Genomic DNA, 15898 nt, shown 5'->3' with positions numbered 1-15898 from the left:
TTCCACATAGTTAAAGCTTCTGCTACATCTGAATCTAGTAATGAAAATACTTAGGTTATGCAGCTTAATATTAAATAAAATATCGTACATACTATCAAGCAATTACACAAAAATGCACATAGTAACACAAAAATTGTTGAAACATAACACGTATAAGTCTGACAGACATACCAATTTCTGATACCACTAATATAAAACCCTAAATCCCAAAATAATTATTATAGAAATTCTCTAAAAAATATGTAAGTTTTTTAATTGAGAATAGAAAAAACGAAATAAAATACATTTAAAACTAATAATAATTGTTTTCGTAAAATAAATAAATTTTTATATTGTATAAGATATCACATCTACGCCACTAATAATAACACAACATCATAATTTAAAATAAAATATATCAGCTTCTTAGAGCCTTACAATTATTCTCATAATAAAATCACATATAATATTTTCTCTATATCCAACAAAATAAGTCAAGACCATATTATTAACCCCAAATTTGATATCGTAATATCAATGTCTTACTACCCAATTTAAACATAAACAATAATTCTAAACTTTCAAGAACACCATAACATAGGTGAGATAATAACTATCCAATTTATTCTCATGAATAAACACTTCGATATTATTCCTCAATCTTATCTTGATGATAGCCTGCATATAATTTATACAAGAGAAATAGTTAGAAAACATTGGGGTGATATAAGTTCCAAGTCACTCAATTAGAAACAAATATAAAAAGATACGTACAAAACACAAAAACTTCAAAGGTGTACATATAACTATACAAGATATAACAAGATATATACATCAAATGCAATATTCATGCACCTATACTCCTTAAACATGTCATACAAATAACTCAAGCTCAAGAAAGTAGCATAGGAGGATATCGACTATCATATAAGAATAACATCCCACTTAATGAATTTTAGTAGAAAACACTTTCACTACTATGATTTTATTTAGAGACTAGTCTGAGTTACCAAGATTTATCAGTACGCCCTAACATCATGGGGTCAACAAGAGTCGTTGAGGTTTTCACACCGAAGCATGGTTAACCCGAAGGTAAGGATAATAAATCCCAATAGTCATTCATCATCCAATTAGTTTTTCTCTATCTCTTTTTATAAATCCTCACAACGTCTCTCTGCCTTGTTGAACCAAGATAAGTTTTAGAATAATATCTCTAAGATTTTTATGCTAACAATGTATAAAAGAACAATTTGGTACTCTAAATTTTGTTCTAGTGTGCAGGAACATAGAATTAAATTCTGACCCTGAAGTCAATATTTTGACTCTGAAAACACTAAACTCTGAAGAAAAGAATTATTTCCTGGTTCAACAAGGTAGACATATTTGGTACCCAAGACGAAGTTCTGATGACAAAGCTCTAATTTAAAGATGGCCAATAAAAATCCAAAGCTCTGATCAAATATGGATCAAGTTAGTAAGACATGTTTTGGTCTGAAGACGAAGTTATAAAGGATTAAGTCAATGGTCAGCGCTATGAAGATCATCTGACCAGTCTTGTCTTATTTTGACGAAACATCATTGTCCAAGTTCAGTAGTATGTTTTTTCATGTTATGTTAAATGAAGATACATTGTAGAAGCGGGTAAAGCTCTTATAAGACAAAGTGAATGCAACAGATCATTCTAAAAGAAGCAAAGAAATTCTAAAGTAGTGTTCAATGAAATTATCCTTTAGAGGAAAAGAATTTACTTATGAAGATAGCTCTTGATGTGCTGGCAATATCTTCAAACAATGGCTCTATTCAAATCTCGTATAAAAGTACATTGAGCATTTGAAGAAACAGACACAACTACACGCTTTCAATTGTACTAAAATTCTGACAAAATTTCTAGCGCAAAAACACTTAAAAAAAATTCTTACAAATTTTCATTTTAGAATTTCTAAGTGTTTAAAATTACTCTGTGCTTAATTTAGTCTACCACTCTTTGACTCAAAAATGTAAACAAACATAAATTTTTACTGTAAACTCTGATCATGTTGGATTGTAAAAGTCCTCAAGAAGAGGCAGAAAATCTTAGACTTGTGTGTCTAAGTAGTTTGTAATCAATATTGATGACGGTGAAAAAAATATATCTCAAGTGTGCGGGGGCTAAACGTAATACCGGATTATGGGGTGAACAAGGATAAATATATGTGTTGACCTCTTCTCTCTTCTCAGGTTATCTTTTGCATCCTTTGATTTGTTTTTAATTTGGAAAATATTTTCAAAAAAATCCAACACAATTCAACCTACCTTTCTTGTGTTTTTCTCACCATCATGCCTCTCTATATTATTTTTGTTTTACCCAAATGCTCCTATCCACATAAATCTAATTATGATCGAGGTGCTCCTGACATCTCGATATGAGTTAGGGTTTTGATCTTGGAGCCTAGCAATGATATTTGTTTTTTGGGAAGGTATTGTTAAGTTAAAAATAATATATAAATTTGTTGTTTCCAAATTCGCTCAATATTTGCGTAGTCACTTTAATGACCAAATTGCATTCTCATTGTTAATTAGGGATTCCAGGACGTCACGTGAGCTACACAAGGATTCTATTGATAATTATTTGGGATTTCTTGGTAAGTATTATATTCTCTTAACCTAACATCCATATGTTATCATTATATACCTTATATGCATCAACAATTTAATGTGTTGAATTTATCATTTTTATCCGTGTAAGTAGGTATATCGCTAGAGCAACCATAATTTTTTTTTGAAATTTTGGAACATATGTACTTTTACACCTCTAAAATGATGAAGTTTCTTGCCTTATATATACTATATACAATTAAGATTAATTTTACATTGATTTCTTTTAAAAAAATTAATTATGTCTAATGAATTCTCTACAACTACATATGCAACATGTACAAACTTATAAATTGGTATATTTCAAAAACAATGGTATTGTTCCTAAATAAAATGATAAAGACTTTAAAACTTTTTTGTTTGTATGTGCAGAAAATCTAATCTAAATACATTATGATTTATAGATATTTTAACGGGAATTAGTATAGAAATGTTACAAAAAGAAAGTAAATAAATTATGAAAATAATAATAATACTAATAATGACTGTATTACTCATGTTAGTATCAAAGCTCAACCATATACATGATGATCAATTAATATATAAATGTTACAAATATCACATATAAGATCTTCAATTAATTAATTTTTGAGTTGTTTCTTTCGTAAATTTACATTTAGCATGACATATTTTATCTTTCTTTATCTGGTCAAATAGTACAATATGTTTGCATTGCCTCTTTTTTATTATTCATATGCTCTATAAAATGAAAGCATCATTAATTTTAACTTTGTCAACGACCAAATACAACTGACCTATGGGTTAGTTACTTAGGTTTCAACTTTGGATGTTAGAACATCTCACATTCTCACAATGATGATATTATTAGGTGATTAGTTGGTAAATGTATTAAAATATCTTTAAGATAACACCTTTAAATATAAAACTCTACAATTTACTCTCCTCACTTGAGCTCTATAACTCTATTTGAATTTTATTAGATTATATATCGAGAACCTAGGTCATATTATTCATAAAACATCTCTACTTCATTCCCAACAAAACAAGGATAAAAATTTCATAATATATTTAACTTTCTTATCTTTTATAGGCCTTTATATTTTCTAGTATCAGTTAGAGTACCCCTTGCACTCCCTTTTTAATTTAATATATATTTATATAACATATTTCTAATGCTATTAAATAAATTGCAAAGTTAGAGAAATATATAAAAGTGTAAGAGAAACAACATTATGAAGAGAAAAGTAAATGAAAATCATATACATAATAGAGAAAAAAAAATAACCTTAACTATGTAGGTTTGTCCAACCGTTGGCAAAAACCTTCAAAGCACTTCAGTTGTCCAAAAGGAGCGTGCGGATTTTTTATATAACACTCAAAGTCCTCAGTACAACTTTGTGCTAACTTACTTACTCCGTCAACTACAACAAGATATAGGGAAACAAAAAGAATCATAATATAAAACAACCTAAGAGTATCAACCATTTTTCACCTTTGCATGTAACAAATATAAATTGGTTTGATCATTATATATAGTAAAAAAACCTCTTTTTTTTACAAATATAGTAAAAATCCCCTTGTTATGTTTACATCAATTAAATAGTTTATATTAATTATGTTGTTGCAAGAAATCCTTTAAAGTTAGAATAATTTTAAATGTCTCTAAAGTACATTGATGAATCATATTTGCCCCTTTAGCTCATAGAGTAAATCTCACAAAAATATTTTACTTGTAATTAGAGTTCATTGTTGTTTACCAACCTTTCATTATTATTATTATTATTATTATTATTATTATTATTATTATTATTATTATTATTATTATTCCTCAAAAATTATTATTATTATTATTATTATTATTATTATTATTATTATTATTATTATTATTATTATTATTATTATTATTATTATTATTATTATTAATAGAGAGAGGGAAACCAATATTATACTATGTTTGCATTAGTGGAAATGGACCCCAATATCTTTAAGAAGGTATTGTGTTCGTATCTTGCGGTTAACTAAATTGTTGTCAGAAGATGACGCCACATTAAAGGTGGTCGTAATATTCCTTGATTGAGATTTTTCATTGATAACTAATGAATATTTTGCATCTGTAATACAATGAAGTAAAATAATAAGAAAAATGATAAATGAGAAAAACTAGTGCAGAGTGGTGATGTTATAAGTTGTATGAGTATATATTCAAGGTGATTTGATTATTCCTCATTAGTCACTATTTTTAGAGTCTATAAATTAAATTTATAATCTATTTGTATTATTTTACTCTCCGTTTCAAAATGAGTGTCGTTTTAGCCAAAAAAGTTTGTTTCAAAATGAATGTCGCTTTACATTTCCAATACAACTTTAATTTTTTTCTTCCAACTTTACCCTCTCCAACTTTTCTCTCACACAATTTTCAATGCAACTTTAAGTTTGTCTTTTTCTTATAAAGTAAGGGCAATTTAGTAAAAGTGTTATGTCTAATGATTATTTCATTCCATTCCTTAATCTGTGTGCAATGGCCTATAACGACACTCATTTTGAAACGGAGGGAGTAATATTTAATTTAGAGTTAATTTGAATAAGTTATATCTTTTGATTTATTGAGCCAATTAAGTGTTTGTGATTTCAATTTATTTATTAACCAAAAATTTGGTATAATTTTAGTTCTATTTCATTGGTTCATCTATTAGGTTGATTGTTTAAATAGAATACTATCATTGAAGTTGCAAAGCTATTATTGATGCATATAATATTTTGAAGGCCTTAGACTATGTTAAATCACCCAAACCAGACAACTTTGTGGTCATGCTATGCTTTTTACAAGATTATCAAAGTGATTTTTCGGGGTATAGTCACTATTGATGTTTCAGTGAGGAGAAATGAGAGGATGAAGAAAAGACGAAGAAACGTCTCTTTGTACATGCATGATGCATGCTATTAGCTACACATCACGCAGTTGGAAGGAAAAGCAAAGGAGTCAATGATTGCCCATTATGTGGCGCATAACGATTGATACATAAATATTGTGAATTTTTTGTCTATAAATAAAGAGGCCTTACTTCACTTGATAAACACACTCTAACTTGGAGAAAAAGGTGAAACCATGATTTAAGAAGGCCTTCAGAAGCATCTCGGAGGCATGGAACCGACTAACAATGCTCCCCATTCATGTATTTCTTTACATGTTTTTTTGTTTATGTTTAGATAGCATGAGTAATTAATCTTCTAGGCTAGATCATGTAGTTGACCCTCTCTGTAACTGCTTGAACCATGTAATTTGTTATGTTTGGTTTTATTTAATTCAATTATAACTTGTTCTTAAGGATTTTTGCGTTTAAGGATGTCCATGAAATGATCCAATCTCACTGACTATTAACCATAGCTTTGAGACTTTCCCTAATTATAATTATTCAATCTGTAGCATCTTTAGACATATTATATTTGCGCCATTGTGACAATAGTTTGGCGCTCATTCAAACATTCAAAGGTTACACACTATTCTAAGACATTTGAGGGTTGTAATCGCATAAGCATACAAGTGAACAAGACATTCCCTAACTATTTTGTTTAAATGTTGTGAAACCAAATAGGCAATTGTAAACACTGGACCCAATTAGTAAGAAGTGTAAGAGAGGGAAATCCAACCTGACATAATCTCTATTTCCTATATTTTCTATCGTTTACGTAAAAACAATCATTGATCAAATGCAACCCCTTAAGTTACATAATTTTAATCATATTCATAGTAGCGACATATGAATTTTACAACCCCTATAAATAACGAGGGACAATAAGAGACATGTATACACTAGTTCTACAAATAGGCATATCAGTATACATTAGCCAACCAATACATCCAACATATGGATACAAACTTCATAAATTTTACTACTTGACGATAGTCTAGTACACTTTGCATTCAATGCGCACCATGCATCTTCTAACTTTCAGGAAGTAATGCATTACTCTTGAAACTTATGGAGCAATCTTCAAGTGGCAGTTTTTGAAGGTTGCATCATTTGAATTCTTAAAGCCATAATGATAGTTATTTTTTTATGGTTGTTGCAGCTTTTGTTGAGATAATTTTTAATTTTTTTTATGAATGCTTTAATGATTAAAAGCTTCATATAATAAATGTTATGTGTTCCGAACCGGCTAAGAGCTCAATAAGCTAAGGCCCAAACACGACGAAGGCACATGCCAAGCTCCGTGTGGATCACTGCACATAAGCGCGCCTCAAGCCCATCTGCACCGTTTGTGCCATCTCCAACTGCATCCTAGAGAGGCGCCACATTTAACGTAGACAATTAGGCTCTCTACGCACCTATATAAAGATGACTCAACGTCACCCTTAAGGTACAAATCTTTTTACCACCATTTCGCACATAACCACCTCATTCATATATCTAACGAAGACAATTAGGCTGTTTACGCTCGATCTTCATCAAAATCATTGAATTAGGTTATCCGAACTGTTCAACATGAGTGTCACGCAACATTTAGGATGACCCATGCCACTTTGCTAATGGCCTTGTTTGTCACAAGGCTAAAGTGTTGTTAATTGTCCTTTTTATAATGTTTAAGCAAACAAGGTCAAATGGATATGTGTGACACAATTGGTGAAAAAACTTATCAAATTAAGTTTTTCGACCACATAAAAATTTGACATGTTTCCGTCTTTCAAAAATTGTTTAATTATTCTCAAAACTTTTAAATTTTTAAATAATTTTTTCATACAAGTTTAAAACATTTAAAAATAAAACTTCTTTACATAATTTTGAATTTCTTAATATGGATAAATTAAATATAATTTTTTTAAATCTAAAAACGTTTATAATAAAAGTAACAAAAATCTCAACATAGAAATCAAATTTTGAACTATTATTTAGAAACTTTTATAATCTTCCTGAACATGTTATAAACTTTTATAGAAACAAAAAAGTGCCAATTTTTTTTTATAAGGACACGAAAAATATAATTTATATATATATGGGTATAGTATATATATATATATATATATATATGGAGTTTGCTATAATAGACCCATTCATTTTCATGAAGGTCTATTTTAGCAACCACCTTTTCACTTGGACAAAAAGACTCATGTTTTTGTTTTTTGGAGCAATTAAAACTAAAGGACGCAAATGTAATTGTCCGTTTTTCTTTTTATTTTCTATTTTTTTTTACAATACTTTGTATCTCCCTTTCTCTTTCTTCCTTCACGTCTTTTGTTATTGCCATTCACCAGCTTCCATGAATTGATGATGTTTCTTGCTTCCATTCAATTGTATGCTTAGCTAATTCTTATTCACTATTTTTATTATTCAAAGTTTAAATATTATCCTGCAACTTCTAAATCACGATTTAAAATTGCTTCCAAGAACTATACAATCAATTATCAAAATTCAACCAACCAAAAAATATCATCTTGTGGAGGTAAAGGAACTGAAGCTAGGTAGACACGTTTCTACTTAGATGACGCAACTGAAATGGGTGGCGGAGCCAAAACAGCCCATGGCGGCGACTGAAGCTTGGATCTAATTTTGGGATATTGGGTTTCATCGGTTCTTGTTCTGTGTAAAACTGAAACCGAAAAGATGATTGGAAAAAAGAAATAAAAAACTCAAGAGATTTCAAGAGAAGAGAGATTGCTGATTAGAAAAGGAAAACACAGAGAAAGTGGTGAGGGAAGAGGGATCGTAAAAACTCAGAGAAATAGCTCCAGATACGAGGCAAGAAGGGATCATAAAAAAATAGAAAATAAAAAGAAAAACTGACAATTACATTTGCGTCCTTTAGTTTTAATTGCTCCAAAAAAAAAACATAAGTCTTTTTGTCCAAGTGAAAAGGTGCCGGTTGCTAAAATAGACATTCATAAAAATGAATGGGTCTATTGCAGCTAACCCATATATATATATATATATATATATATATATATATATATATATATATATATATATATATATATGGAAAATGTTAACCAGTGCCCCCGGGGCACTAGTTAAGGAAGCAAAAGTAGAAGCTTTTGCATTGAAAATTGTGTAATCAAGGTTTCAAAATAAAAAAAGTGTCTTTTTTTTATGGGAAAATTACATCAACCTCCCCTAAAGTTTATGCAAATGTAAGAAACACCCCCTCTATTTTTTCACTATGCACAAACCTCCCTTATTATTTGATAAATCATGTGAGAGACCCCTTTGCCTAACACCGTTAATTGACTGCCATCATACTTTTTCTCAATGTAAAGAGGTATGATCTTGGCTCCTAAGAACGGTTGTGTTGTTGTTCCTTTTCTGCATTCCTATTTCCGTTGGTTCCTTAGAAAACTAACAAAAGGAAAATTTGAATTGTTATTCGACTTGAATTGAACAGATTGTTGTGTTCTTTCAATTGTTGAGTAATTAATTTGCTTAACAGTGACTGCCCTTAGGTTTAAGATCTTATATAAATCATCTACATATTTCAATCAAGTATTATTTGAATATCCTTTTATTCAAATCTACCAATATCAGCTTAACAGGGCTGCGAATCTTGCAAGAATTACTGGTTTGTCTATTAATTTTTTGAATTGCAGTGACCTGAGATGTTATGCTCCAACTCAATTTAGCAATTGATGTGAATGGTAGTGTGGATTCGGTTGTTTCAGTTGATTGATTTGAGAGGATTAAAGATTGGTTTTTTGAGAAAAAGGATGAAAGATTGCTTTTGATGACCTGGTTCCATATACTCGAGTGTTTATTGATTCACTTCCTTTGGGTTTTCCATTCGAAGAGTGAGGAATACCATTTCCAGAACAACATGTTTAACCATTTCTCTCTAACGGAAGTTGGATGGTTCTTACAGTAAGGGAGGTGAATGATTTTTCGGAAAATAGAGGGGGTGTTTGTTGTATTTACATTAACCTCAGGGGAGGTCAATATAATTATCCCTTTTTTTATTTAATATTTCCTTTTTTAGATACCTTAACCAGTGCCCCGGGGCACCGGTTAACACAATATATATATATATATATATATATATATATATATATATATATATATATATATATATATATATATATATATATATATATATATATATATAAGGGATGTGTTAAGATTAAGTAAGAGAGTAGTTATTGTGAGATATGAATGATTCAATCCGGATCGAAATGTAAGTTTGAGATTAAAACCCAAATTAAAAAGTCATGTACGTGTCTCTCTTCTTTTTCCTTTCTCATCAAAAGTTGTGACCTTTATTTACTGGAGATGCAAATAGATGGCCTTGGCATCGGATAATTGTGATTCTTAATATGAAAAAGTGATTCTTAGTTGAACAATCGTTTGATTCTTGAATAGCGAAATTAACTCTCTAAATTTCTAACCACAACGATATCAAATCAAACATAAGTATAAACAACAAATCGTTACAAAGACACAATTAACACATTGAATTTATGAAATTCACATGGGTTGGTCTGGTGGTGTTTGTTTGAGACCTGCGAGTGTGCTCCTCCTAAGGGTCTCAGGTTCGATTCTCCATAGTGCCAATTTTGATGAGCTAATTTAGCTTCTTCAAAAAAAAAAAAATGAATCTATTACAAATATGAAATCAAGTTGATAAAAATGAAATCAAGTTGATAAAAAAAAATGAATCTATGACAAATGAAATCAAGTTGATAAAAAAAATGAATCTATGACAAATATGAAATCAAGTTGATTACAAATCTATTTAGTGATTGAACTAAGAAAAATAACTTGAAATTGTTAATTAAATCAACTTGTTAATGTTAAACTTGAATCACAACAATACAATTTGTAATTAACCACATGCCAACATCATCACAATCCAATTTAATCTTGCAAGAAAATTAAAAAGAGAGAGTTGAGAGAAACAACATCGTTGTTTATAGTGGTTCAACTCAATCATCCTCGCTTTGGACCTAATCCACTCTCGATGAATATATACGCCGAACTTATTCTCTTTCACTGTGAATGATGCACAAGTTGCATGAGTTTAAACAAGAAATCAGCCACCAAATAGCTACCAAATGCCTGGGTTCCTATTCTTGAAGTAAACCCCTCAACAAATCCCAATCCTTGAGATTTCTAACCAAAATTGTTAGTAATCAGAGGATTACATGGTTCTAGCTCAAATGCAGTGGAAAAAAAGATTGTGTAATTCTCTTAATAAAGTCATCACAAAGATAGAAATGAATAAAAAATAATAGAAATGATACATGTGTGTTTCTATATATAGAGATTAGTTGAAGTAACTAGTTGTAACTAACTCTTAACCAAACTACTAACTCTAGTTAACCTATCAACTAACTATAGTTGATTAACTATAGTGTAATAGTCCCCCTCAAACTTAAAGTGGTGAAATTTACCAATTTGAGTTTGAAATACAATGAAAATACACTTGATTAACCACAGTGTAGGAACTAAGTAAAATGGGGGGAAACTAAGTAAAAAGAAAACTAATAGAAAAACAAAGAAGCCCAAATTGAAGTCCAACAAGTTGATGAAGCCCAGACCTAATTTGAGAAATTCAATTATTGTGAGAAGAGAGTTGCTTTTCTGACAAAGAATACTTTCAATTGACACATGGAAATGACCTTAATACCCCCAGCGGTTGTTAACTGCCGCTAGAAAACACGCCGGTAGTTAACTACCGTTGAGTGCCAGCGGTTGTTAACAACCGCCGAAGTTGAGTGTAGCGGTTGTTAACTGCCGCTACGTGCTTAACAATTTTCCAGAAGCTCATTTCCATCTTCCTTATTTTGTGTTTTTCCTAACCAATTTTAACTTTTATTTTCATCTAAAATTTTCATCTAATAATACCTAAACATATTCATCCAATATTTAATAGGAACATGGTTAAATTAAAACGCAAGAAATAATATATAACGAACGTACGTATATGTCATAAAAATAGTAAAATGTACGGAACATGTCATAATAATACATCATCATCATCATACTCAAAAAATACATAAAAAAATCCTAATACTAATCAGCCCTGCCTAGCCTGCCTCTGCTGCCCCCTGCGCCGCCTGAAAATCTGAGAAGTAAGGACAGGTTCAGTAGCACTAACTATCCGCAAGACCTCCTGGACAACCTCCTCTTTGGTCATCTCGCCATGCCTGACTGCAATATCTCGGGCTATGTGCGCCACATCCCGGACGATCGTCAGTGTGTCAGGCATCTCCCTGGCATGCTCCTCCTCAATCAGCTGCTCCACATTCGCCGGCCTGGGAGGGGATCCCTCATTAGGTGGGAGAATGCGAGGGTGAAAGACTGTGGCATACCAAGCCATGTAGCCAGGAACATGATGCCATGGTGTCTGACACCCATCTACCCAACCACCTACTAACCATGCAGCAACGTCCATCAACACAGTAGTCAGCATCTGTGTAGGCACCTGAGGGACAACTGAAGGATGTCTGGGAATGTCCTGCACAAAGGAGAACTGCCTCTTCACCCGCTCAGGCAAATGACGGTACACCCTCTCCTTCCCGCACATGAGTCATCCAGAGTAAGTGCACAACATCTGAAATGGGTGGACGTCTCTGCGATCACCATAGGTAGAAAATCTAACGTCATCCACCTCCATGCGATTCATGCGTGATCGGTAATGGTGCACACTCGTATGGCCTTTGGTAGTGAGCCATCTCCCAGCACATGGTGTCCGCAGGTCCCAATCCGGGTTACGCCTCCTTGGGTAAGGACCTGGCAAATGCTCCAAAATCCATCCCTACAACAAAATAAATAATAGTCTAACATTATAAATAATAGTCTAACATTATAAATAATAGTCTAACAAAATAAATAATAGTCTAAGAAAATAAATTATTCGAGTTAAATATTCAATAAATCTAAAACATTATAAAATAGTCTAACATGATAATAAAATTTATAAAATAAATTCATAAACAAATTAAGATAAATATTACCATCAAAAGAGTCGCAGAGTCAGCCATCGTTCTGTTATTCAAGATAACATAATCATCCAGATAATCATAGAGGTAGGCTAAGGTCATCCCTCCCCACGACCACTTCCCAATCGCCCCCAAGTCCGCCATGCAATCCAGATATATCAAGTCGATGTGTCTGTTCGTTTTGTTAGTGAACAGCGCACAACCGACAAGATATAAAAGGAAACTCCTCACACAGCACGCCCTCCTCCTGGCTCTCTCCTGCATCTCCTCCCTCGACTGTGGACGCTTAAGCCGTCTAGCCTCAGTCAGGTGCTCCTCATAAACCCGCTTCAGTGCGGGATAACTGATATGACTAGGAGATTCATCCCTAACCTGATCTCTGGCATCAGCATCTGACATGCCCAACAACCTAGTCATCATATCAATCGATCGGTCCCGACCCATCGACTCATCGTGCTCCAACATGCGGTCGTAAATAGGAATGTGCAGAAGATTATGCACATCGTCCAGAGTGATCGTCATCTCCCCCACAGGTAGATGAAAACTACTCGTCTCCGTGTGCCACCTCTCGCATAGAGCACGTATCATCGCATGGGTCACAGTCGAATACCCAACGTGTATCAAACCAAGGAGGCCAGACCCTTCCACAGGCTCCCAAAACCATCTCAAAGCCTCCTCAGGCTTATCAAGCTCCTTCAACCTCTTCCCTGCGTTAACGCACTTATAACCCGCTTGATCATGCCACATCTGAAATTCAAGTTAAATAAGACATTGTCACTATTTTAAATGATTCAAAAACTTACGCTACGTTATATTAATTAATTAAATCACTTACGCTACGTTATATTAATTAATTAAATCACTTACGCTACGTTATATTAATTAATTAAACAACTTACGATACCTAATTTTAATTAATTAAATCACTTACGCTACGTTATATTAATTAATTAAATCACTTACGCTACATTATATTAATTAATTAAACCACTTAGGCTACGTTATATTAATTAATTAAATCACTTACGCTACGTTATATTAATTAATTAAACAACTTACGCTACCTAATTTTAATTAATTAAATCACTTACGCTACGTTATATTAATTAATTAAACAACTTACGCTACGTTATATTAATTAATTAAATCACTTACGCTACGTTATATTAATTAATTAAATCAATTACGCTACGTTATATTAATTAATTAAACAACTTACGCTACCTAATTTTAATTAATTAAATCACTTACGCTACGTTATATTAATTAATTAAACAATTTACGCTACGTTATATTATTTAATTAAATCACTTACGCTACCTAATATAATTAATTAAAACATTTAAAGAATTTTAAACAATTTAAACACTTACATTATTGTGGTTCACCAAAAGAGGGTTCGCCACGTGTCTCGCATAGTCGGAGAACAATGCCAAGGTCTGAGGTCCTCCAGGAAAGGGAGCCTCTCCAGCAGGATAGGGCGGTATCCGCCGAACACGACCATCTCGTCGTGGCTGACGCTGACGCTCAGGCTCACCCTCGAGAATAACATTATGTGCCTCCATATAATCTGCCACTACATCCTCTGGCACCCCCTCATCATCTCCCATCTCCTCATCCTGTGCCTCGGCCTCCCGCGGCGGCTGATAAAACATCCTCTCCTCCTCCATCCGATCATATCCAGCAAAACCCTCATCCGCATACCCAGCATAATCATGCGCTGGTGTCGGATCAACCACCTGGGAGGAGTCATCCACATGTGCCTGTGACTGTGAGCCCTCTCCATGAATCCTCGGGTCCATGCGCTTCCGAGGCTTAGGGACATACGGGTCATCAGCACTCCTTTCTCTCCGAGCACTAGCGGTACTCGCCTCTTTACCTCTCCGCATCCTATCCTCTCTTATAATCCACTGCTGCTCATCCGTATCCCTAGCCATATCTGTACAAAACAAATTTTAAAAAACATAATTACGTGGAACAATGGTTCTAATCTAATCTAACTTATGCATTCATCAAACCTAATCTAACGACATTATCACATATGGTTATTCTACATTATGATTATCATTATGCCAAATTTATGGAACAATGGTTCTAACCATTACATTATCACACATTAAACTTAAGCATATGAAAAATTAAACTTAGGCACATTATGTCATTCATCATTACGTCATTCATCAAACTTGCCAAAAAAGCAAAAAAAAACAAACTTATAAACACCATAACATATATAAATTACATAATTTAACATTTTTGCAAAAAAAATTACACAAAAAAACAAGATTTTCTCATTTAGGCATTTCATCAAACACCTTAAGTGCTATTCAAAATACTAACACAATTGGTGTTATTTCAACATCAAATTCAACTACATTGTACCTACATTGTCTCTAAACATCAATTCCAGCATAAACAATCCATCAAAGCAACTAAATCATGCATAATTTGCAATTTTCTAACATAACCTAAAACTACCTAAAACTAACATTTTGCTCAAAATTATCAAAACTAACACCCTAAACATATTACATTACATGTAAATAAGAAGAAGAGAACTTACTTGTAATCTAATTGAAGAAATTGGGCTCAAATTCGTGCAATTGAAGTTTGGAGAAATTTGGAAGAGAGTTTGATAGTGTTTGTGTTGCTGGAAAATGAAGAAATGAGGGTTCTGGAGTTGTTTAATCGCAGAACACAGCGGTTGTTAACAACCGCTGACACTCAGCGTTAGTTAACAACCGGCGTGTTTACCAGCGGTTGTTAACTACCGTCAGGGGTATTAAGGTCATTTTCATTTGTCAATTGAAAGTATTCGTTGTCAAAAAAGCAACTCTCTTGTGAGAATCTGAAATTGGAAGCTCTTACACGCACTCTTGAAATCGGCCACTTTAAACATTTAATCTACATGCATCCAACAATAAAATAATAAAGCAAGGTAACAATTATAAAAATCGTACAATTGATCTATTTACACTGGAACTATATATACATTACTCTCTAATCTGTTCATCTTTTTTTCTTGTTAAATCTAACCCATTCATCTATCTCAACAGGTATACTTTTACTATTGGAAATGAAAAGTTCTTGAAACCCGGCAACATAGCAGAAGGCATGGGAAGACCAACAATACATCTCCTTCTCCATCTATATTTCTGTAATTGAATCAATGCCATGACAACATACAAAAGCGGCACCAAACTTGCAAATTCCTTTAAGTAGTAAAATAATATCCTAACCAACTCCTAGCTGCAAAATTTCACAGGTTTCAGCTGAGATATTCAGCCTCTAATCCAAAGTTATTCCCAAGAAGACCATGCTTTATATTGTAACAAAGCATGAAGACAATTTGAAAATAAAAAAGGATTGACATTGATAATTAAAAAGAAAGAAAGGAGTATA

General features: G+C 32.5%; 1 protein-coding gene and 1 long non-coding RNA gene across 2 annotated transcripts; both read right to left on the bottom strand.

Moving 5' to 3' along the window:
• Positions 1-359: 359 nt before the first annotated feature.
• LOC146907722 (uncharacterized) lies at positions 360-4079 on the bottom strand. The gene is made up of 2 exons (XR_015019098.1): positions 3860-4079; positions 360-657 (listed from the first exon to the last, which is right to left on the bottom strand). It is a non-coding gene; the product is annotated as an uncharacterized LOC146907722 (long non-coding RNA).
• Positions 4080-11571: 7492 nt separating this feature from the next.
• Positions 11572-12081, bottom strand: LOC146907721 (uncharacterized). The gene has a single exon (XM_085729156.1). The coding sequence runs from the start codon at positions 12079-12081 to the stop codon at positions 11572-11574; it is 510 nt and encodes a 169-aa protein (XP_085585282.1).
• Positions 12082-15898: the final 3817 nt, after the last annotated feature.

The sequence above is a fragment of the Medicago sativa genome, chromosome 7 (assembly GCF_051527215.1).
Source record: "Medicago sativa cultivar Bolivia chromosome 7, Bolivia_mono, whole genome shotgun sequence".
NCBI lineage: Eukaryota > Viridiplantae > Streptophyta > Magnoliopsida > Fabales > Fabaceae > Medicago > Medicago sativa.
Note: the sequence above shows the minus strand (reverse complement) of the source record. Positions and strands in the feature narration are given on the sequence as shown.

Excerpts from the sequence above, each read along its gene's own strand:
- LOC146907721 (XM_085729156.1), bottom strand. The coding sequence starts at position 12,081 with ATGTGCGGGAAGGAGAGGGTGTACCGTCATTTGCCTGAGCGGGTGAAG.